The sequence below is a fragment of the Acanthochromis polyacanthus genome, chromosome 6, assembly GCF_021347895.1.
Source record: "Acanthochromis polyacanthus isolate Apoly-LR-REF ecotype Palm Island chromosome 6, KAUST_Apoly_ChrSc, whole genome shotgun sequence".
Taxonomy (NCBI): domain Eukaryota; kingdom Metazoa; phylum Chordata; class Actinopteri; family Pomacentridae; genus Acanthochromis; species Acanthochromis polyacanthus.
This window is the reverse complement of record NC_067118.1, coordinates 5544528-5567806: the sequence shown is the minus strand read 5'-3', so window position 1 is coordinate 5567806 and position 23279 is coordinate 5544528. Positions and strand designations below refer to the sequence as shown.

At 37.7% G+C, this 23279-nt stretch overlaps 2 protein-coding genes and 1 long non-coding RNA gene across 3 annotated transcripts in view; 2 read left to right on the top strand and 1 right to left on the bottom strand.

Annotated features, from left to right (window-relative positions):
- The window catches only part of LOC110956480 (XK-related protein 7-like), a 105698-nt gene extending 93270 nt beyond the window's left edge, over positions 1 to 12428 (top strand). Inside the window, exons 3-4 of the mRNA XM_022201992.2 lie at positions 2168 to 2387; positions 5744 to 12428. Coding sequence (XP_022057684.1) covers positions 2168 to 2387; positions 5744 to 6539 — 1016 coding nt within the window. The 3' untranslated portion in view covers positions 6540 to 12428. The remainder of the gene's footprint in view (positions 1 to 2167; positions 2388 to 5743) is intronic.
- LOC127534550 (uncharacterized) overlaps positions 1 to 23279 on the bottom strand; it is a 532033-nt gene that overhangs the window by 245839 nt on the left and 262915 nt on the right. The gene's annotated exons all lie outside the window — the stretch shown is intronic.
- The window catches only part of LOC110960721 (uncharacterized), a 435352-nt gene that overhangs the window by 299048 nt on the left and 113025 nt on the right, over positions 1 to 23279 (top strand). The window lies entirely within an intron of this gene.

Here is a 23279-nt window from a genome sequence, read left to right as displayed (position 1 = left end):
TTTTTTTTCCCTAGAATGATCAAAATTACATTAAAATGCCAAGATAGTGCAGCTCTTCCTCAGTTCAAATTTTAATGCCTTCTCAGTGTGATTCATGGCTAATTTGAGACAAGACTGCATGATTAACGCACATGAATGTTTAATGTGTTAAACTGCGCTCTGGGCGACTCGCAGCGGGACTGAAAGTTACGTGATCCTTTGACTTCAGCAAAAACTGGTTCAGGTCCAACTAATATGCTGGAAGATTTTTTTTTTTTTAAAAATAGTTTTTCGGTCAGAAATGTAAAGTATAATTCACCCAAATTTATAGTTTTAGCAATACAGTGCATACTAACACACACTTTATCACTTTATAAGGGAAAGATGTGATGTTTACGAAACAAGTGTGGAACAATTCCTTCTTGAGCCTATTTTGTGGAGAAAAAAATATATATTTTGGTTGTATTTTCCAGTCTTGAGATAGGAAACAAAGCCATGTACAGACAAAAAGCTAGAAAAGTTTGTTTTCTACTCCAGCACACCAAGCACGATTACAAAAATGAATGTTTCCTCTTAAATAATTTTAAAATACTCATTGCATATTGAAGCAAGCAAGCGATTATGTAGCAACTTATTTTGTCTATTTTTTATTCTTAAATTTTGTCTCTCATTGCTTACTGCTTTGGGTCCCGAGTGTTAATACACCCTTAGTTCAAAAAGTAGTAGATGATGGTAAATTCAATTAATTACACTGTAATCCAAGTACAACTAGAAGAACAACTTTTTTGTTTATGTAGAATTAATACCACAGTGAAATTATTTTATTGCATGTTGCAGTTTGTTAGAACTCAGGGCCCCTACAGCAGATAAGTTTGGGGTCTTGCTCAAGGGTCCAACAGAAACAACTCGGCAACACTAACCTTAACCTTAAATAGCCAGCGCTAGTAGAATTACTATTAACATTTACTACTACTAAAACCTTTAATGCGCCTTTAGCAGTTAGCATAGCAAAGTCTTCACCTTACTTTGCTAAGTGCTAGGAGATGGCATATGTTGTGATTTGTCAGTATATAAATAAAATGTGATTGAATTAAAGTTGCTATATTAGCATGTTAGTGTGCTTTGTGCATTTAAAACACATCTCATCATCTGTTTGTTGTACTGGGACAAAACAGCAGTCATGTTTCACATATTGTGATTTTTTGCCTTGCTAGCAGTTGTTCAGCCTGTTTAACACTTGGTCTAAACAGTTGACAAATTTGTTCTTTTAATACGAAATAATGTCATAAAATTGATGATTTTCATGATCACCAAAGTATGAATCCCAATATTTTTTGCTAGTTTTGCTGATCTCCAACTGTCCTGGAGCAAGATTTTAAGTTGTATAGTGGTGCATTGTCCTTTCCAGTAGAAAAATGCTATTTATGTACTGTACAGGCACCTTTCTCCACCTTCAGGATAAATTAATTACTTGATCCCATTAATCATACAGTCCAAATGCTCACCAGTAGTTGACAGAAAATAAAATGGTAAAGCAAGAGAGTCTAACAAACAAAACAAGTTGAACTCAAGTCCAAATTACTAACTTTTTTCACTGATTTGAATCACATCATGCAGTCTTCAACCTCAGATGGAGTTCGGTCAGCAGTCGTATTGGTTACTTAGTTTAAAACTTTCTGTTGTGAGCTGTTGTCCACTTCCTCTTCTTTGGCTTTGTTGTGAATTATTCCACTTCATTGCTGCTATACAGTATGCCAATGCTGATATAACTGCCATTACTTTGGGGGCTTTAATATTCCAACTTATAATATGACTGGTGTTGGTTATGAGGTGATCAATTAAACTCGACAGCTTGGGACATTTGAGTATAATGATCTTGTGAAAGCACCACAGCTCAAGTGACAGAAATTCGGTGTATTGGTGTTTCAAATGTCAGTGTGTTTGTTTTCATTAGGCTGTTTTTTTTTCTGAACAGTGTTTCTATTTGTGTCCCTTGTAGAAAAAACAAAATGTCCCCACTTCCCAAAATGTCCTCCACCTGTAGTCAAAACCCAAAGTCCTCACATAGATACATGGATCAGAGCACACACACACCCCTACATGTTATTATGTATTTTGGTGACCTGTCATCTGTCATCTGCTATGCATGCCTCCTATTTTCTTTTTTTAAAATCTTCTGTTTCTGCAGGTCTCTCGGCTTCGGCCTCCCTGGTCTCACTGGCCTGGATGATCGCGTCCTACCAGAAGGTTCTCCGGGACTCCCGCGATGACAAGCTGCCCATGTCCTACAAGGCCGTGATCGCCCAGATGCTGTGGCACTTCTTCACTATTGGGGCGAGGACCGTGGCCTTCGCCCTGTTCGCCTCCGTCTTCCAGCTATACTTTGGCATTTTCATCGTCAGCCACTGGTGCGGCATGTTGGCCCCGATGCTCAGAGTCACATGAGTCCATGTTTTACTTCCACAGAAGAGAAATTAATCTCCTGCTCATGTTCTGTCATGTCTCTCCTCCAGCATCAGTGAAAGCTACATTACTCAGTCTGGTTAATTAGTTTAGAAACACAGGTCCACAACCACAGTAACTACTAATAATGCTAAGTCACTCGGAAGTGATTGATAATGAATGTAAAACAGCACCTGCTCAAGTCTGCTTTTATACTTATTGTTTTTCTTGTTGACTACATCTTTGAATATGATTATTCTTGTACACAGAAACACTTCAAAATCCAAAATCTTTTTGCTCATTTGGGGTATAGATACTCTCTAAACACAGGGACCTATTAAGTTACAAAAGTAATAATACACAGTAAAAATACTCCTTTACAAGTATTACTCCTGTTAATTAAAAGCATGTAATTGGGAAAATAAACAATTAAATGTAAAAGTTTAAGAAAATAGCCCTTATTGTTTTATATCATGAAATTACTACTATTGTATGCATAGTTAGTTGAGGTATTTTGTATAGGAGACAGCATGTTTTTTAGGTGGTTGCCCCAGGTTTAGTAATTAACATTTAATGAATATTGTATTAGTACACAAGAAATCATGCAGTATAATACAGTATTTCTCCACAACGCTGTACAAAGCAATGTAACCACTTTCTTATGTAAACTCAACTATGTCTTCTTATACTATAAACCTTTTAATCAGCTCAATCTTGCTAATTAAATAACAACAAATGGCTTCCTCTGCACTTTACAGGTTCTTCCCCCAAGGAGAGATACTTAGAAGTGGCTAATTTATAAATTCCCTCCCCCTATTCGTTGTGATTATTTATAGGTTTAGCAAATTGCAGCTGAAAGAATGCGGCTTTCTGCGAGCATAAATTCAGCATTAATGTCTGATCTTGTGCCAAGTGTCATAATTTGAATTTGGTTAAATCTGTGTGCATTCGCTGTGTTTTGAATGTTTCAGACAGAGTTTCCTTTCAAACCCACACTATTCATTTAAAAAACCTGAAATAGAAAGGATGAAATTGCATAACTAATTATGTCATTGTGTTTGTGGGGGTGTTTTTAAAGACACTACAGTCTAAACTGAGAAATCTGTGTTATATGCCTCGCATTGTTCCTTTATCTCAGTATCTATGCGTGCTTTCCTGTACTCAGAGGAACTATAATTGATTTTTTTTGTGTGTGTGAAAACAATGTGACATTGTGCAGAGTTACTCGTAGTGGAGAACCTGCACAGAATTATCTCCCGAGTCTGCAGCTCCTGTCGGCTTTACAGGGCTTTGCAGCGGGTTTCAGCTCATTATTTGGCTCTCTGGCCCACAGCTTTACTGTTTCAGGCTCACTTTTCAGCACTATCAAACTTTTTGGCCACAGCACAGATTCTCGACATCTGCTTTGAGTGACAAAGCTCTAAAAATCCTCTATACACATCCTGCTCACCACCAAATAACAGACATTAAAAGTTTGCCACCAGCTGGTGTATACAGTCGGTCATTTAGCGGCTTTAGAGCCAGTTGTGTCCCTCGGAAGGTGGTAAAGACTAAAAACAGACCTGATACAGAAAGTACACTGACAGTCATTAAAAACTTTGAGACCATATTTTTCAACATATTTTTTATTTTGAAGCCCAAAACTGGATTTTCTTCAAATGAATCATTTGTTTAGCATATTGGCATACAGAAACAAAAATCTATAAAGTTTCAAGAATGATTTCAAAATAAAGAATTTCACAAAAGAAAACGGCACCTGCCAAACACAAAGTCACAACAGTCAATACCGAGTATGGCCTCCATTTGCTTCGATGCAGGCAGCAATCCGTCGGCGCATGCTTTGGACCAGGCTTCTGATTGTGGGTTGGGAACAGCCCATACGCCTGGCTACATCACTGTAGCTCAAACCGGCCTCCACCATACTCAGTGCCCGGAGACGTTGTTCTTGTGATAGACGCGGCATGATGCTGTTCACTGGACTAACAATGGTGGCCTTTTTTGGGCCTTTATATAGACCTTCAAAACCCATTCTCAAATTGTGCAGATACTCACTGAGTATTGCTTGGTGTGTATTTGGTTCACTTTTGCAAAGTGACCAACCCATGTGCAATGAATCATGACAAAATGAAAACTCCTCATTATCTCAACTACCAGGGCACTAGATCATCAGTAAATCCACAATGAATAATTACAACCCCCCTACAAGTAGAATTCTGCGTACATTTCTACCTCAAAGTTTCTATTGACTGTCAGTATACTTACCAGGTAGCCCAACATATCATTCTGGAGAAAAGAAAAAGTTGCTTTTCAAGAGCTAAAAGTAAGTTAAAAAGTTGATCGTATCAACTTAGAATGTTGTAATATGTCAATGTAGTATTCACAAATTGTTTCTGCTGTTCCACAATAGTACAAAAACAGTCAGTTTTTTGCATGTTACAATAATATGAGCAAGTTTAAATGCTTTTATCATCATGATACAGTAACTTGCAAGTCAAAAACAGCTTTGTGTGGGACTTAACACATTATTAGTGACAGCTAATACAAGAAGTTTATTAGATCTATAGAGATAAGATAAATCATTAACATGCTGACAGTTTTACTACATTTGAATCTTTCCAGTAGCGGAAATGCAACAGAAAACTCTGTCTATCGTGGTGCCAAACAGAAGGGTAGACAGACAGTAGAATAGTAAAATTTCACCAGTTGGAAGCATGAATATTACACATCTGCCCATTAAGCGACAAGACAACTTTCAAGTGTTCAAAATCAAAAATGTCCTTTGTCTGCAGAACATGAATGTGCTTAATATGTAATTTCAGTCTGAACAGCACTTCATTCAGATATTTCTTATAGATATGTTGAACTGTTTGTGAAGCTCGAGGAAAAAGTTAGACATCCTCAGCATCATCAGTAATCATCCTCAAGTCTGAAGACTGGCCATCAATGTGACCTGTGCAGAAATGCATTGTGGAGCTTTTTGGATGATTTGCAAATCATCCAAATCATAGTTCAGCCTAATAAAAAAGCAAAGCCAGTAAATCTCTTGGCTGGACAAGGAAAAGTTTCTTCTTCCTCTGTGCCAACTATACAATAACAATATTTCTCTTATTGTGTTGAAAAATGGTGTTGAATGGAGGGTTTTCAGCTGTAGTCATGACATGCATTTTGGAAGTAGTGTTGGTTAAATAATAAAAGGCATGTTGGTACTTGCATAGAAACTTGCTTTTTAAAGTTGTCCATTTAAGTTACCAAATTAGTACCAGTCATCAGTGCTGATAGGCATTGTATTGCTGGTACTACCTGTGTTTTTTTCGTCTTTCAGGTGTGTCATGACCTTCTGGATCATCCAAGGTGAGACTGATTTCTGCATGTCCAAGTGGGAGGAAATAATCTACAACATGGTGGTGGGTATCATCTACATCTTCTGCTGGTTCAACGTCAAGGAGGGCCCCAGCCGCTTCCGCATGACCGTCTACTACTCCGTGACGTTGGCCGAGAATGTGGCTCTGACCGCCGCCTGGTACACCTACCGTGGCCCGCACACCTCCGACTCCTACGCCCTGGTGGTGGTGTGCCTGGTGGCCTGCAGCTTCGCCCTGGGAACCTTCTTCATGTTGGTCTACTACTGCTGGCTGCACCCCGACGGGCCCGTTCTTGGTTCCCAGTGGGGTGGATGTGTGGATGAGGGCATGGTGGGTGCAGGAGGGGTGGCGGGAGTGATTGACGCTTGCCTTACTCCGTCCCAAGGGTCCCAGACAGACATGGTCATTACCAGTCCTCCAAGGACTCTACCCAGGACTAAAGACACCGGGGAGCCGGTTCCCGGGGACCGAGACAGGGACAGTTGCCTGCCTGTCTTCCAGGTTCGTCCCTCCCCGTCCTCCTCTCCTGCACTCCTGCACAGGACCTCCTCCTCATCCCGTGCACAGGAGGGCCCTGTGATCCGGATTGACCTCCCCAGAAAAAGATACCCGGCCTGGGATGCACACTTTATCGATCGACGCCTCCGCAAGACCATCCTGCTTCTGGAGACCACATCAGCCGTCAGCCCTCGGATACAGTACAGGAGTAGCATGATGGGCAGCAAAGAGGTGTTAGAATATGAGACAACTGTTTAAGCCAACAGGGGCTCTTATACTTAAAAGTGCAGTCTGGGACCAAGGCTCAGCCAGAGATTAGTTCTCATCCCAGGACTGCCTTCGCCAAGAGAAGCATGAAAAGAAGACACCGAGTGTCTTTTTAAGAAGAGATGTTGTGAAAACTTGATTGTAAAATGTGAAGCGCAATCTGGGACCAAAGCAGTCCGGGAGTAAGTAGCATGAATGAGCCGTGGGAAGTTGACAGAGTAATGCTGAACTGGGATAATCTTCACTTATTTTTTCGGAGCTTGGAGGTGAGCAAAATAATCTCTCGTCCTGGGACCAAGGAATGTTGGATTTAGTTTCATCCTGCACGGTCAGTACAAGAAGTAAAAGTATTTGAGAGAAATTAAGCTGTGGAGTTTGAGGTCATTCAGAAACAGCCTGCTGCATGAACTTGAGCCTCGGAACCCAGAGACACAACAGAGACTTGCCGATTAAGAAACTGGTGGCTAGAGTATGCATGGGACATGCAATCGTTTTGGTTTGGTAGCAATGCTAGACACTGACATAAAAATGGGGCCTCATTATCCAATGCTCAAGTGATTTGTCAGTCAAAAGATGCCAAGATGTCTGTTAAAATGTTATCATACAGACACCTTCCATTGCAACCGAATTCAACCTGGGTTTTGCCAAGACGACCAGACACTTTTTTTGACTTCCAAATCATCAATTCCCTTGGCATTTATAATATTGTGACAAGTAGTGACTTTCAAAGAATATATGTACAAGTGACAGATGATCTTTTTTTTGCTTCCAAAAGGTTGCATGTCCCTCACAAACATTTGGTAATCATCCTCTAAACATTCTGTTCATGGCGTCCAAAGAGAAACATGGTCTTGCACACTGGGCTCCAATCTCACGAGACCAAAAGGATCCATCTAATGTAGGCTCACATCTCAGCGTAGGTCCAATTGGTTTATTAAATTAAGGCCTGAGATACCAGTCACCCATCCATATGTGCTACTAAAGCAGCTGTTGCAAAAGTCTCACTGTTACTGCAACCTGAAGAAGGACTTGTTGAGGGGGAAAAAACAGTCAGGACTAGGATGTAAGGTGAGCAACCTTTGCAACGGCTACCACCATATGGCATGCTGTAACTCACCACAAATAGGCCTGTGATGTACAGATGTCAGATATAAGCTGTTATAATAAGCTGTAGTTAGTTGATGAATGACTTTCGAGTGAAGAAGCTTCATTTACTCGCAAGAGTCTAAATGTTGTCCAAAGTTGTCCACTTTTTTTGGAATTCATAACATGTAGGGTGTGAAGGACATCATGAGCAATGTCATAAAGCTAGAAAACATTTTCCAGGGTTTGTTTTTTAGGAACAGTAGCTGGGGAGAAATGGTTTTTCATCAGTTGAAGATGTTAAGAAGAATGTGCTGAAATCATTCAATAAGCAGCAAATGCAAAAAAAAAGAGACTAATGATAATTCAATTTTAATGAAAAAAAACTACAGTTCAGTTCATACAGGTTTCACAAAATTTGCAAGACAGGTACAAAAGACCAAAATACAGCTGTGGGTAAATGGTTTCATCCTTCATCGGGACACGTTAGTGTTCTTAGTGAAGCAGTTTTTGGCTAAGAAATGCATCTCAGTACTTGACAATCTCCCTACCCACCTGATCAAACACCGCAGGAAAATTTTACTTACCCTAATTTCAAGTCTGCATTTGAATGAACCAGTTTCATGTTAATTCCATAACTGAAGAAGAAAATACAGAGATTCAGTTTTGTTTTGGGGAACAAAATTGTGTTGTTTTCTCATAACCTCAGGTGCTACCACAAGAAAAAAACAAAAACAATTAAGCATGTCATGAAAGTGTATAATTTATAGCAGTCATGAACACCAGTGTCACAACTGTTGTGAGAATTGTGGAATTTAGGTATAAAAGTACACAAATAACACTGTACGACTGCATTCTAAATTCTTAAATGACATCAACAACATACTACCTAGGTAGTGACCTGTGTGTACTTATACCTAGTTTAAATAGGAGGCGCAGTGATAATAATGGTGGAATGTAAAGTGTTAAAGAAAAACGAAAATTATGGAGAGTTTGGAGACAACTAATAAAAGATGTTTTTGCGGTAGAATGTAGCTGCAGAAAGTGAATATATTAAGTTTTTTTCATTGAAATTGAATTACAGCATTAGTCTCATTATTAAATTGCTGCATCGTGTTTGCTCAAAGCAAACTGATCCCAAAAAGTCAAAGATGCAAAGCACCAAAAGCTGTTACGAGCAGAATGTGGATGATGTGGGGTTTAAACTTTCTGAAAAATAGTGTTGTGTTCTACATGCGCATTTGTCACAATTTTCTTCAATGGTCTTTTCCAATAAGGTGAAATTAATCTAAAAGCAAAAGCGACCACATGTAGGCCTTCAATTTAAGCTATACTTTGCCAGATCTGAATTTATAATAGCTAATGCCATCACTAGACTGAATGAAAAAGAAACAAACTGGTAAGAGCTGGTGAAAAATGCTCTTTTACTCCTTTAAACTGCTGATGCGATGCCCCGCAGCAATGTTAGCGCGTCGAGCAGAGCTGATCAGTAAACAGCTTCAGAGGTCGGAGTTTAAACGCAGCAGCTCCCAGGTGTGAATGAGTGCTACTATCAATTAGAAGCTGCTCGGCACTGAAAAAGTCAAGCACGGTCAGCAACACCATCTGAAGGAAGAACAGTTTTTAAAAAAACACTAGCATCAAAGCTAGCTTCTGTCCACTCACATATAACACAACAGATTTCTCTTCAGCAGCTTCTCTTTGAAGTTCTTTTCAAAGACGCTTTTCTGTAAAAGCTTTAGGGTTCGTCTGTGCATTTAAGGCTGGTGCAAAGAGAGAGTTCTTTATGTGCATCCAAAAATACTGAATCCGAGGCTGTGATTTTTTTATAAAGATGGCAAAAGGTGTTAAGCATCGCCTTAAAAAAAATGCGTTATGTGACCTGGAGGCATTCAAGAAAAGAAAAAAAAAGAAGTGCTTTTCAAACTGCCTTTGGGAACTGGTTTGTTAACCTTAGTGGCTGTAAAAGCAACGTTTTGATGTTGCTGCTCAGAAAGCATGTAGAAGATACCAATGCTAAGAAAGTCGTCAATTAATGGTTGACTGATATGAACAAAAAAATAACTAAAAAATCAACATATCACAGAAAAATTCTAATTAAATAGCTATGACAAGTAAACTGATCTGGTGGCATAAAATGGAAACATTTTGTGCAAAAACAGTTTGTATTTGTAGAATATGATGTGGTAATTCTCACTTCTATGCTAATGATGCTTATTCTGAGTTGAAGGGACTGGAGCTATTTCTGCTCTCGCGTACTTTAGGTCAAGGTACAGAAAATCACTGACAACAGCTTAGATACTGTATAAACAAGGCAATCCTCGATAAGCATCTTACTTTACACTTTGTGTCTACCCATCCACTCGGAGGTAAATCTGACGAAATCCTTCCTGGCTGACAAATGAATATCATCCGAGTACGAAAGCTAAATTCACAGGCTTTCACTTTGCAAAGACGCTAAAGTTTCAGCACTATTTTGTCTTCATCAGAGTCAAAAGCATTGCTGTGTTGAGTTTGTTTGCCCAATGAAAAGCAATGTGCTCCAGCCGTCATTTCATACTCTGGAAACCTGCTGTCCTTGAGGTGAAATGTTCAGCTGGAAAATGCACAGAAATCCATGTTTCTACCTGAATATCACCTTTTTGAACTTTGAGTTACTTTGTATTAGGGAAAATATGAGCTGAAGGTGGCACTGAAGGGAACTGTAAAGGATCATTGACTGTGTTCACATGGTATTCAAACTCCTGGTTCAGATCAGGTTTTGGAAATGTCCTGTTTTTGTGTTCGTGCATCAAAACGTTGATTTCAGACACTGCGCTTAAACCCTTATGTCGATTTAAAGAAACCAGGTTGTGCTAGCTGCAGTACCAGGTTTCTGATTGGTGCTGACTACCTGAGCATCTTCAGCCAAGGGACAAAACAGCTTCATGAAGTAGCTCATGGCCTTGTCCGCCATACTTCAACCTCAAACTTTTTAGAAACAACTTCTTTCCATGCAACTGCCTCGTTTGTGCAACACTCCCATTGGTCACTGGTCTCATAAAAGGTTCTAAAGGATGCACTACTCAAACAGGAAAGTTCTCACCAATCAGAGTCCATGAACTCTATTGTGACAACCATATCCTACCACTACAGATGGCTGGCACCTTGCATGGCATTGGATCTACTGCTGTTGGTGTATAAATGTGTGAATAATAAACACACTGTAGAGTTTTGTTGAACCTAGATAAGGTGTAAAAGGTGCAACATAAGTGTTGATCATTTATCATTTACTACTCCCTAGTCAAACACAGCGGCAGTGGTAGTCCAACACCCTTCTATTGTGAGCAAAAAGGTGGATAAATCTGGTATAATCTGACTAATCTGCAATGTGATGTTAGCATTTAATTGTGCTGAGCTTGCTATAAGTCAAAGAGGCCTCAACAACTACGGTCAGATTCATCTAAAGCTAAGCTAAAGTTAGGAAGTTCTGATTTAAATCTAGTTTAATCTCACAAGTTAATCAGTGTACACAAGGCTATGAATAAATATGTCAATCCCAAATATCATCAAAATCAGGATGTAAACACAGTCAATGAAATCATGAGGGATCTGAATTTCAAGACATCTGGGACAGGAGTGCTAGCTAACTGAACCATCACTGCTGTTAATCCATGCTTAATATCAAGGTAAAAACTGTAAATGCAGATAATTTTGGCCATTTTCTACTAGTTTGTCTTGAGTCTGCTGCTGCCGTATTTCACCTCCGACTCTGTTGTTTGCTGATGTGTCTGTTTGCATCTTGTGGATGTTTTGGCCCAATTTCTGAGAAGTTCAACAACTGCCGTTTTGAGGGATTGTAAGTCATGTGGAGAACCAATCGCACCCACTGATACGCATTATGAAACGCGAGTACGAACAACTGGGTTTGCGGATGTTTGCGTGTCTCCTGTTTTAATGTGGCAGTCAATAATTCAGGAATGCAAATAAAAACGTGTCTATTGATAATAACTTGGTAAAACATAGTTTTGCTCTCCAGACGGGGTTGTTTCTTGCCTGAACTTGTGGATTTTGTTGGTGCAGTGGTGACAGTCACGGCGATGTTAATGGTGCTGAAAACAATGACTCAACGTCACACGTGATCATGTCAACATGTCGAAACACGATAGGCTAATGTACAGATGATGCGTACATCAAAACACCCAATCAGAGGGCCGAGGTTTCACTTGCTCTGATTGGGTACTGAACCAGTCGTTTGTTGTCGAGGTAAAATAACAGTTAATAGTGGTGCGCTGATTATATATCGACTTGAACAAAACATGTTTAACAGTAAACAGTGAGTTGAAAAAAAAATTTCAAATCATCTTTTATTAATTAATGCAAGTATTTATGTTTATTTATTTTTGTATTTGTTTTATATCTATTTATCTATTGTTTACTCACTCGGTGGCCATGTCTTTGGTATGACTCTTATATTAAGATGTAAAAACTGGAAAATAGATTTTTTTTTTACTCATTCTATATATCTGTATATATCAGAGTGGCGCTATTCTAGGACGTGCGTGTATGAGTACGTGTGCTTTGGTTCGTATGTATGTATTGTATGTACAGTATGTATGTCAGGATGTGCTCTAAGTTTTTTTGATAATGCTGCTTAAACATCCTCCGAGTGACCGAAGCAGAAAAATAAAACCAGTGGTGAAAATATCTATGACGATGTTAAAAAAGAACTCAACAAGCTGTGCTGATAACTGTAGATGGGAACAATACTGTAGTAAACATGGCTGAACAGCCGTCAAAATAAAACCCATGGACGTGTCTGTGTCTTCTTTAATGGCATTACAGCTAGGAAGTACATGTACTCGTATGTTGGCCTTGACCATGCTGATGTGGATGTTTTGAAAAAGAAACATTTTTCACTATGTTCTGGCCTATGTTTGAGGGTTTTTTTTTTTTTTTCAAATACTGTATAGAATGCAAAGTTTCAAAAAGTCTGTTTTGAATCTTCCCAGGAGGACATGCAATTATTTCAGCCAATTTTTGGTTTGTGTGATGAACATGTGACTAAAACAACAGCAACAAAGGCAGATTTAAGTACCAATTTCAATATATTCGGTAAGCATGACCATTCACAGGTTTACAGCTTAAATACCAATATTACTTGATCTGCATCCACAGTTTACGCCAAGTCAAGTGAAGGTTTTTTATAAGGCACATTTAAACCGAGCAACAGCTAACTGCTTTCCAGTAAAACATGAGAAAAATAGAAATTAACTAAACAAATTTAAATTTTGCAGATATGACTGTGTAGTTTCATCAGTATGGTGTCACTTATTTCCTTATTAGGGCTTAAAACCCCACAAAAGTGATATAATATATTGCTTTGCTTGACTATTGCATCATAAGAATGAACCGGTAAGAAATGATGAAAAAGACAGTCTTCTTTGGTATTTTTTGTATTGTTGATGTCATGTGATTGGAGATAATTCTACGATTGTTATGGTTACTATTTTAAATTCAAATAAAAGATATTTGCATTATTTTGAAGACCTTACAACAATTTTATCTCCTATATCCAAATCCCTAAACTCTAAACCTAAACTTAAACCCCAACCCTAATCCTAAACACTAATCCCTCGACCCTAACCCTTAACCCCAAACCCTAGACCATAACACTAACCCCTAAACCCTAGACCAGGGGTCGGCAACCCGCGGCTCCGGAGCCACATGCGGCTCTTTCAGCCCTCTGTTGTGGCTCCTTGTAACTTTGGAAAATAAATTGTTCTGCCTTTCAGGCGCGTTTCAATGCATTTTAATATAGATAGTTTTATTGTGAAATTACCGCTCTTATTTTGACGTGTCACTCCACCAGATGTGCTGCGGTTTTCCCCTGGGACATGAGAGCACAAAGTTGATGCAGAGAAGATGGAGAAGCAACACCTGTAGTTTCACATCGTTTTGTACTCAAGAATGGCAAGCCTGTATATTAAAGGTCCACTCCAAGAAAGACACGACTTGTCTTTGAGTCAAAAGTACTCAGAAATACTAAGGTAAACTACGGATAATTGTCTTGCTCAGTATCTACTCTTTGATAGGGTAATGCACGTTACTCACAAGAACACGTCCAGCATCCAGGCAGCAGGTCAGAGAGTCAGAGGAGTGTCGTCTTGGAAAATATGGCAGCGACTTACCGGAGAAAAGTTATTAGCTTAAGATAAATAGATTTTACAAGTTAATAGACATTCACAAAATATTGAGTTCCAGCTAACATTATGTAACATATGAGGTCCAGGAGCAAAATGACATTAACCAAGTAAGATAAATATTAGTGGAAGGACACAATTAAAAATGAATCTATGTAATTAGAGGCTTTGTAATTAATTAATCACAACTGATTAACAAGGGCATAGAGGTAAAAAAGTGATATATGCAGTGTTGTCTTCATTTTAAATGCCAAAGGATTTTGCGGCTGACGGTGTTTTCTTTTCTGTGGTAAACGGGTCGAAATGGCTCTTTGAGTGTTAAAGGTTGCCGACCCCTGCCCTAGACACTAACCCCTAACCCAAACCCTATGCATGAACTGTAACCCCTAAACCCTAACCTAAACATTAACCTATATCTTAACCCTAAGGTGCAAGGTTGATCCAAAAGTGCTGGTACGCCTCCATCCCAAGGGAACATCTGACGGCTGTCTTCTTTATCTTACTCGTGTTGTGACCACTGGTGGGTTCACATTTGCAGTATCTTCATGGAGCTCAAAGTGGGAGAAAAGAGGAACGTTTTGAATGCGTCAGCAGCTGTACAATCCACCTTCATGTGGAGGATTTCCTCTGGTGTTTAGTGCTGGGGTTTAAGGCTGCCATTAGGAGAAGAAACAAAACCTTTCACAGTGGAAGATCCATAATATCCAAGGCAGAAGCAGTAGGAGCATGGTTTTTTTTATTTTCTTCCACCTTGACATAACCCCCTGGATCGGACTTTCAAGGCAGAGTTCAGCGTAACATCTTACACAACAACTACCTACAGGGCTTTTACCTCAACAATACAATCGCTGTTGCTCTACTTTGCAAATTTGACTTCCGATTTGACATTTTTCTCCCAAATTAAAATTTCTGTTGAGGGGTCGCCATTTGACACAGTTTAGGTGATTCATCGCCTGTTGCTGATGGTGTTTGACTTCCAGGTAACATTATGAGGAGCACTGGGAGCAGAGCGTCACTACGCAAGGATGCTACTTCAACATGGACAGCAGCCAAATTTATATCAGGTACAGTTCTTTTACCTTTAAAAACACATTTTCTAACTATTTGATCACTCCTCATAGCAACCAAATGTGTGCAGTAGGAGGTAAGGTGTTTTGGACAGTGGTATACTAACTTTAAGTATTGGTATGTATGTTTGATTGAGAGGTGTATCTACCCTGTGAGCGAATTCCATAATCAAGCCAATAAATCCAGTTTTCCTTTTCTTTGCTGTGTAAAATGAGCCTCAGCAGCTCTGTCTTCATTCAAAATACCAAGCTGATTTTACTGAAATGATTCATACTACAACAAACACACAAAGTTGCCTTCAGAGCTCAACTCTGGACTGTGTGGAGGTTTTTCCAGAGCGAGGCGGAGCTGAAAGTGAAGCTGGAGCTCCACCAACCTTCTTCCCTGAATCTTCCCGCCCAGTTTCCTCAGTTTTATCCTCCATCTTTCCTCCCGAGACAACAACAAATCCTCCCGTCGAACGGCATCCTTTGATCTCTCCGTCTCCCACATCAGCATCCCTCCATCCTGACGATTTCTTGTTTATTTGGTCGACGTCTCCGGAGATCCAGCGACCAAACAGCGATTCTTCCTCCTTTATCTTCTGCTCCAAACTGCTCTGTTTGTGTGTTTTCAGTTCAGTTCCTCCTCTGCTTGTTTAGTTGTCATTTGTTTTAGTAGGAAACAGAAAAAGAGGACAGTGGTGAGTTTTTCTTCCCCTCTATTGTCATTTTTGTTTTCTGTTTTATCTATACATCGCTCCACATGTTGTCTTTCTAAACTATTTACCTCCCTGACATCCTTTTATAACGGCTTCTTTTCATTCACAGGTTCTTTACGTTCTTAATATCGTCGCCTTTTTTCTTTCTACACATATTTGAACAAATGATTTTTTATCAATTTGCTTTATTTTATAGATTTTACTTGCTTTGATAAATTACGGATAATAAATTCGCAAATCACAGAAAAAAATAGTAATTTACATGTTAATCATAGAAAATACCAAAACTGTAAATAAAGTCAACAATTTAAAAAGTGAAACTGTATTTTTATAATTCTTATGATCCAGTTTTACTGTAAAAATACCGGTTACATTTTTTTTAATTTAAAAAAACATTTAAATAAATGTTATTTTCTGTTCTTTGACAGTAAAATAATCCAATTAAGGCTTTCAAACTGTTATTTTACATATTTTTCCTGTTTTGCTAAATTACAGATAATAACTTGTCAAAAAAATTACCAATAAAAGAACAGGTTAGTTCATTTTAAACATTAAAAAGGCCAAATTGTAATAATGTCCACATCATTTTTATATACGGTAACTTGTTCTTTGACAAACGTGTTTAAATGACTAAAAAAATGACATTTTAAACAGATATTTACCTTTATCGGAAAGCTTTTAAAGTAACGAATCATTTGTTAAAACTTGATTTTACAGATTTTTCTCTGTTTTTGTTAAATTCCTGATAAATAGAGAGAAAACAACACAAATTTAAATCTTCAAAAACAGGCCAACTGTAAATTTCTTGCACATCAGAAATCTTTGTTTTTATAAAGGTGATTTGTTCTTTTTGCATGTGTGGTTTATTTAAATCAGAAAAAAATTACATTATTTTACAAATATTTGCGTTATTTGTAGGCAAAATTGTGCATATTAAGATTTTAAAATCATACAAATTTAAATATTATTTTAAAGATTTTTCTTGTTTTCTTAAAATACAGACTTTTTGTCTTAACTTTAAAAATTGGCCAAAATTATGAATTAAGTCCGTATCAAATACACAGTTTTGTATAGTAATATATGACGATAAAATTCCATTTATTTCATTACTTGAAAGCAAAATTATGTTTTACTGAGTCACTAAAAATGGTAATTGTTTTATCTACTTTACAGATTTCCCTGGTTTGAGTTTTATTATTAGTGATATTATTTATTAATTAGCAGATAACTGGTAAAATCAGAGAAAAAAGGCTCGATTTACATGATTTATATGAACATCACATCAAAAATCTGTTGTTTATGAATACTGATTAGTTCTTTCCTATGTGAGACTGAAAAAAACAGATTACTGCATTTAGAATAAGTAAAAAAAATATCATTATTTTACAAATATTTGTCATAAATTTCAATGTTTAAATTCTGACATTTTTCAACATATTTTTTTTGGCGCCTTTGCTTCCAGAATTTACAGTTTATTCACATTTTCTATATTTTCCTCTCATGCCTCCTTCTTGCATTTTTTTTCATCTTTAGTGCTCATCTTCAATCTCTTATTTATTTTCTTCCTTTTCAATTCTCTCACTTCCTTCCTGCTTTCTTGTCAACTATTCCTTAAATTATTCCTGATTGTTCCTGTTTTCTCCTGGTTTTCCTTCTTCATCTGTCTTTTTTCCTCCATTTTTTGCTTTAACTCGTCCTCCTCATCTTTCATCCAAACTCACTCCATCATTATTCTGTTTTTGACTTCCTTCTTTCCGTCTTTTTCCTCCTGTTTTCCTCTTCTGGCTTGTTTTTCTGCTCTTCTTGCATCATGTGTGTGAAGTTCGGCCTCTTTAAGGATGCTTCCTCTTTGATTCCGCTGCTGCAAACACTCACACATGTGCATGAATAAATCCACACGCAACGCTGCCAGAACACGCTCAGGTATGAAGTCAATGCAGCAGCAAAAACATACCGAGGTTTGATGCCTTTTCAAGCCGGATGATTGATGCCAGCGTCAAAGAGAGAAAACATCACAAGCAGGTGAGTCTATGTGTGGATTCTATGCGCTTTTATTTTGTAGGAATCTCACATGGAAGTTTATTTCATGTCTTTAATCATTTCTTTTACACTAATACTCTCAAATTTACTCAAATCATTGTAGCACACTGTAAAATTAAATTTTATTATCGTTTAACTGTAAAATGTTACCTGTTAATCAGAAAAAAAGAAAAAACGTTTTATTGTGTAATTACACTATTTTGACTGTATTTGAATGTGCAACAAATGTCATGGCTTTGCATTTATTTTATGTTTTTGGCAAGAAAATAATAATAACAATAATAATAAAATATATTAAAAATTCAAATATTGTGCTTTAAAAAACAGAAATATGCACAATTTGTGTGAAACAAACCTTTAAAATTATATCTTGCAGGTCTGAATGTACTATTTGAATAGAAAAATATTTAAAATTAAAGTACTTGCACAGAAAATTGTATTTTGAAAAGAAAAACCTTAAAACTACAACTCATTTGTTAGAAAGTACTATAAGGATGGAATTACCTTTAAAACTACAAATACCTGTACAGAAGAAATAACATTTTGTGGGAATAAAACCTATAAAATTATAAATATTTGTACAGAAAAAAGCATTTTAAATGAAAAAAATCTTTAGAACCTCAAATATTTGTACATAAAATAGTATTTTGAGTGGAACACACACATAAATACTTGAACAAAAAATAGCATTTTGCATGAAATGAATAATAGTTTCAACTCTAGCTCAAAAATATTTTGATTTAAAAAGAGAAACCGTTGACTTTTGACTCGTCTCTTGTTCAGTGCAACAGTTTCAAAGCTTTTTTTTTAGTTTCCTCTGAGCTTAAGACAAACAGAAGGACCAGAACAAGATGAATGCTCCATCTTTGTCTCCCGTTGCCATGGTAACAGGATGATTGTGAAGCCACGAGACCTCCGGTCGCTGTAGAGTAGTTACCGTGGCGATAGGTGTGTGTGTGTGTGTGTGTGTGTGTGTGAGTGTGTGTGTGTGTGTGTGTGTCCCCATGTTCACATCAAACACTCGAGTAGTTTTCACCGTCTGTGTGCACGTGACCTAATAACACGCTTAGACTCTGTGATGTCATGTGATGACATCATGTGATGACACCATTGTGAAACAACTCAAATTAAAAAGGAAATAATAATAATCAAAAGTAAAATAAAAAAAGTCAGTTGAAATACTATGATATTAAAAATGTTATTAATAAAATCTAAATGTCTAATCAAAAATACTAAATTAAAAATATGATATTCATATTATTAATAATAATAATCATCCATCCATCCATCCTCTATACACCGCTTTATCCTCACTAGGGTCATGGGGGGTGCTGGAGTCTATCCCAGCTGACTCGGGTGAAGGCAGGGGACACCCTGGACAGGTCACCAGTCTGTCACAGGGCTACATATACAGACACACAATCACACTCACATTCACACCTACGGGCAATTTAGAGTAACCAATTAACCTCAGCATGTTTTTGGACTGTGGGAGGAAGCCGGAGTACCCGGAGAAAACCCACGCATGCACAGTGAGAACATGCAAACTCCATGCAGAAAGATCCCAGGCCCAGGCCGGGATTTGAACCGGGGATCTTCTTGCTGTAAGGTGAAAGTGCTAACCACTATGTCACTGTGCAGCCCTAATAATAATCAATAGTGAAAAAAACAATCAAAAAATCACGACATTAATGATATTATTAATGATCAAAAGTTAAATGGGAAATTCAAAATTCAATTAAAAATGGTAATATTAATAATAAATATAAAATATTAACTTAAAAACTATAATATTCAAAATATAATTAATAATAATCAAAGTCAAATAAAAATCAAGAATATTCATTTTTAAATCTATGATATTCATTCTATCAATAATAATTATCAAAAATCAAATCAGAAAGTCAGGTAAAAAAAACTGTGACATTAATAATGTTCATAATAATGAAAAGTGAAATAATAAGAAATACTTAATAAAAATCTAGATTACAATATTAATTTAACTAAAAGTCAAATAAAAAATCACAAATAAATAAAAATTAATATATTAATAATATTCCAAAGTCAAATAAAAATTACAAATAAAACTCAATCAAATTGTAATATTAATAATATTATTATTATTAATTAAAAGTCAAATCAACAATATTAATTAAAAGTAGCTGAATCATTTAGGGCCATTTGATTAAGTTTTTGTTTTTCAACCTTGAAAGGTTTTGGACAGTTTTTAGGTCATTGTGGACACGTCTTTTAGGACCATTTTCACTTCTTCTGGACAAATTATGAGTCATGTTGGTAATGTCTTTTAGTCATTTAGGTCTTTTTTCCAATCAGAAAAACACAAGCTGTGACAGTGGCTGAATCCAAATCTCTGGACTTCACCGCACTTGCGAACTCGCAGACTTTGCGGGCGCGTTCACGGGAAGTCTGGGAGTGCTGAGGGCTGTCCAAATCCACAATTCATCCAGTCCACAAGGGGCCTCAAGCGGACTTTCTGCAGACTTCCAGAGAGTCTGCTTGGGGTGCAGACTTCACCAGTTTGATTACCCACAATTCATTGCAATACGGACGTGACGTTTAAATTTTTCGATTTTTTTATTGCGTCTGGCCTATAAAAGCTGTGCAGTCTGAAGCCGAAATCATGAGCTGAGAAAAATAATGGCGGAAAAAGGACGAAAGCAAGTCCTCCAATGTAAGTAATACCTAAATTAATTAATATTATAGCGTATACATGATAGTTCTTCAAACAGTGTCACGGAAACGACTGAAACGGACTCCAAGTCTGTCTATTAGCTGCATTCATAATGCTGTAGACTCCCGCTCTTGCAGACTTTACGTGATGACGGTAAAGACGTCACATTACGTATGACTGAAGTCCGAGGGCTCAGTCTGCAAGTCCAGAGGGTGGAGATCTGGATGCAGCCAATATTTGCCACAAACAAGACAAAGTGATGAATTGATGACGCCCAAAGGTTGAAGGTGACTAAACTCATGTATTTAGTTCCTCTTCCTCCTGCTTCAGTCAGTGTTTGTTGCAGTGCTGCCCCCCTGTGGTCAACCCTGCTCACTGCATCTTTTCATTTTTTAATCTTTGATCTCCAACGCTGCAAAATTCTGACTATTGGAGGAAAATAAATCAGCTTTTTTTTTCTAAACTGACTTGTAGCCCCTTCAAACAGATAAAAATGGCAAAACAATAAACAGAAATGCAGAAATCTCCTCTGTAAAACAACAAATCTCTTATGATTTTTGAGGAAAATATGTGTTTATGTAGAGCTTATGTAGAAACTGGACTGTAAACTCTAAAACCACAGGCACAGATATGGTTTTATATCTAATTAAAGGCCTTCGTTAACAGACTTGCAGCTAAAATTAAAAGTGCTGTGAAAGTTCTCACTGAGTCATTGTTAGAGAGAAAGAATCCTGCAGAGAACAAGTGATGATCACAGATTATTATTCTAACGAAACTCACATTAAGGTGCTGCTGAGCTAAAAATGACCAAAAATCAGTGACAAGAAGCTGCAGGCGTTTAGAGATTCATGGAGTTGTGTTCGGTTTAGGTGTTAAAAGGTGGTTTTAAGGGAGAACTAAAGTACAGAATTAGAGAGAAGACCAACAGAAAATAGGGTGATAAAATGAGAATTAAGAGGTAAAATCCTCTTTGACCCTGGAACAGCTGGAAGCCCTGCTGCTCACAGAAACTCCATCTGCACAGAAAAATACCTCCTCTGTCAGGAATAAAATGAATGTAAATGTATTTGTACTTTAGGCAGCTAAATAAAGGGTCAGATTATGTCCAGTAAAACTAAAAACTCAACCTGGGATCTGAGGTAAAGTCCTATATTAAAATCTGTTAGAAATGGGCTGGTTCAGTCTTGGTTCTCCTGGTTTTGGACGTGATTTAAAGTTGATTTAGGATTTATTTTACTCTGGATCTGGTCCTGGATGAGGACTGGTTTCAGACTGTCTTGGGTGGGTCTTGGACTTTTTAGGAATAGTTTAGGTTTGGTTTTGGTCCTGATTTTGTACTGGTTTTAGACTTTTTCCAAAACTGGTTTCAGTTTTGGTTGATGACTGTTTTCAGACTGTTTTCTGACTAGCTCTGAACATTCTTTGAACTGGTTTAGGTCTAGTTTGGTCCTGGTTTCAGACATTTTGAGGACTGGTTTCAGACTGGATGGGCCTTAGACTTTTTTTTTCACCCCAAGAACATCAAACCTACCATCATGCATGGTGGTGGCAGTATCATGCAGTGGGGCTTTATAGAAGTGCTTCTGGACTGGTTTCAGACTGTATGTTGGACTTGTTCTGGACTTTCTAGGGACTGGTTTATGTTTGGTTTCAGTCTTGGTTCTCCTGGTTTTGGATGTGATTTAAAGTTAGTTTAGGATTTATTTTACTCTGAATCTGATCTGGATGAGGACTGGTTTTAGGCTGTTTTGAGCGGTTCTTGGACTTTTTAGGAGTAGTTTAGGTTTGATTTTGGTTCTAATTTTACACTGGTTTCTAACTTTTTAAGGACTGGTTCCAGACTGTATTCTGACTGGTTCTGAGCATTTTTTGGACTTTAAGTTTGATTTGGGTTTTGGTTTCAGACCTTTTTAGGACTGGTTTAAGACAGATATCAGACTGTCTTGAGCAGGTCTTTTTGACCCCAAGAACATCAAACCTACCGTCAAGCATGAAGGTTGCAGTATCATGTTCTGTGGAACTGGAGTTTTATACAAAGTAAATGGAACAATGAAGATGGAGGATTACCTCCACATTCTTCAAGAAAACCTAAAACCATCAGCAGAAGGTTGATCTTGGACACAGTTGGATGTTTCAACAAGACAATGAGCCCAAACACACATCAGACGTGGTAAAGAAATGGTTCCATCAGGCTGGAATGAAGGTTCTAGACTGGTCTCCCCAAAGTCCTGACTTAAACCCATCAAGAACCTGTGGACTGATGAAGAAACAAGTCTGAGTCAGAAAGACAACAAGTTTAGTAGAACTGAACCAATTCTGTCCAGAGGAGTTAAAGATAAACCAGAAGCTTGTGGACGGAAACCAGAAGAACTGAACTGAGGAGAAAATGGACAGATTTAAGTAAACATTAGCATTTCTGTATCTGTGTTTTTGATCCAGCAGATTTTGTCATATTTCCAGAAGACCTTCAATAAATCTATGAAAAAACTAAAACATATGATTGTTTTTTGTGACAAAGATGCATGTGTTTCAAAGAGATCATAAACATGGTCTTTACAAGTAGATTGTACGTGCATCGTGTGCAACCTTGAAACTTTTGATCGACTCTTTTTCTTGTTCAGTAATCATAAATACAAAAGGCAGAACAACATTAAAAGGTCATTAGGTCGAAGAAAAAGGGTTGTATGATGGATAAATATCTTTGATTGGGTTGCAGAGAGAGCGGCTAGATGTTGAAGTCGTGGACGAATAAAACTAAGAATACATCTACTGAACAGATTCTGGTAAATTTAGATTTTTGTCGCCGACCTGCATGTGCTGACTGCATGTTATCAGGGCAGAAAGAAGAAAGGATGGATGTTATCAAGCCCTGGTGGAGTTTCCTCTCGGACAGGAAGTGGGCTTCCTCTGCTTCCTGTCCGTGTGTGTGTGTGTGTGTGTGTGTGTGTGTGTGTGTGTGTGTGTGT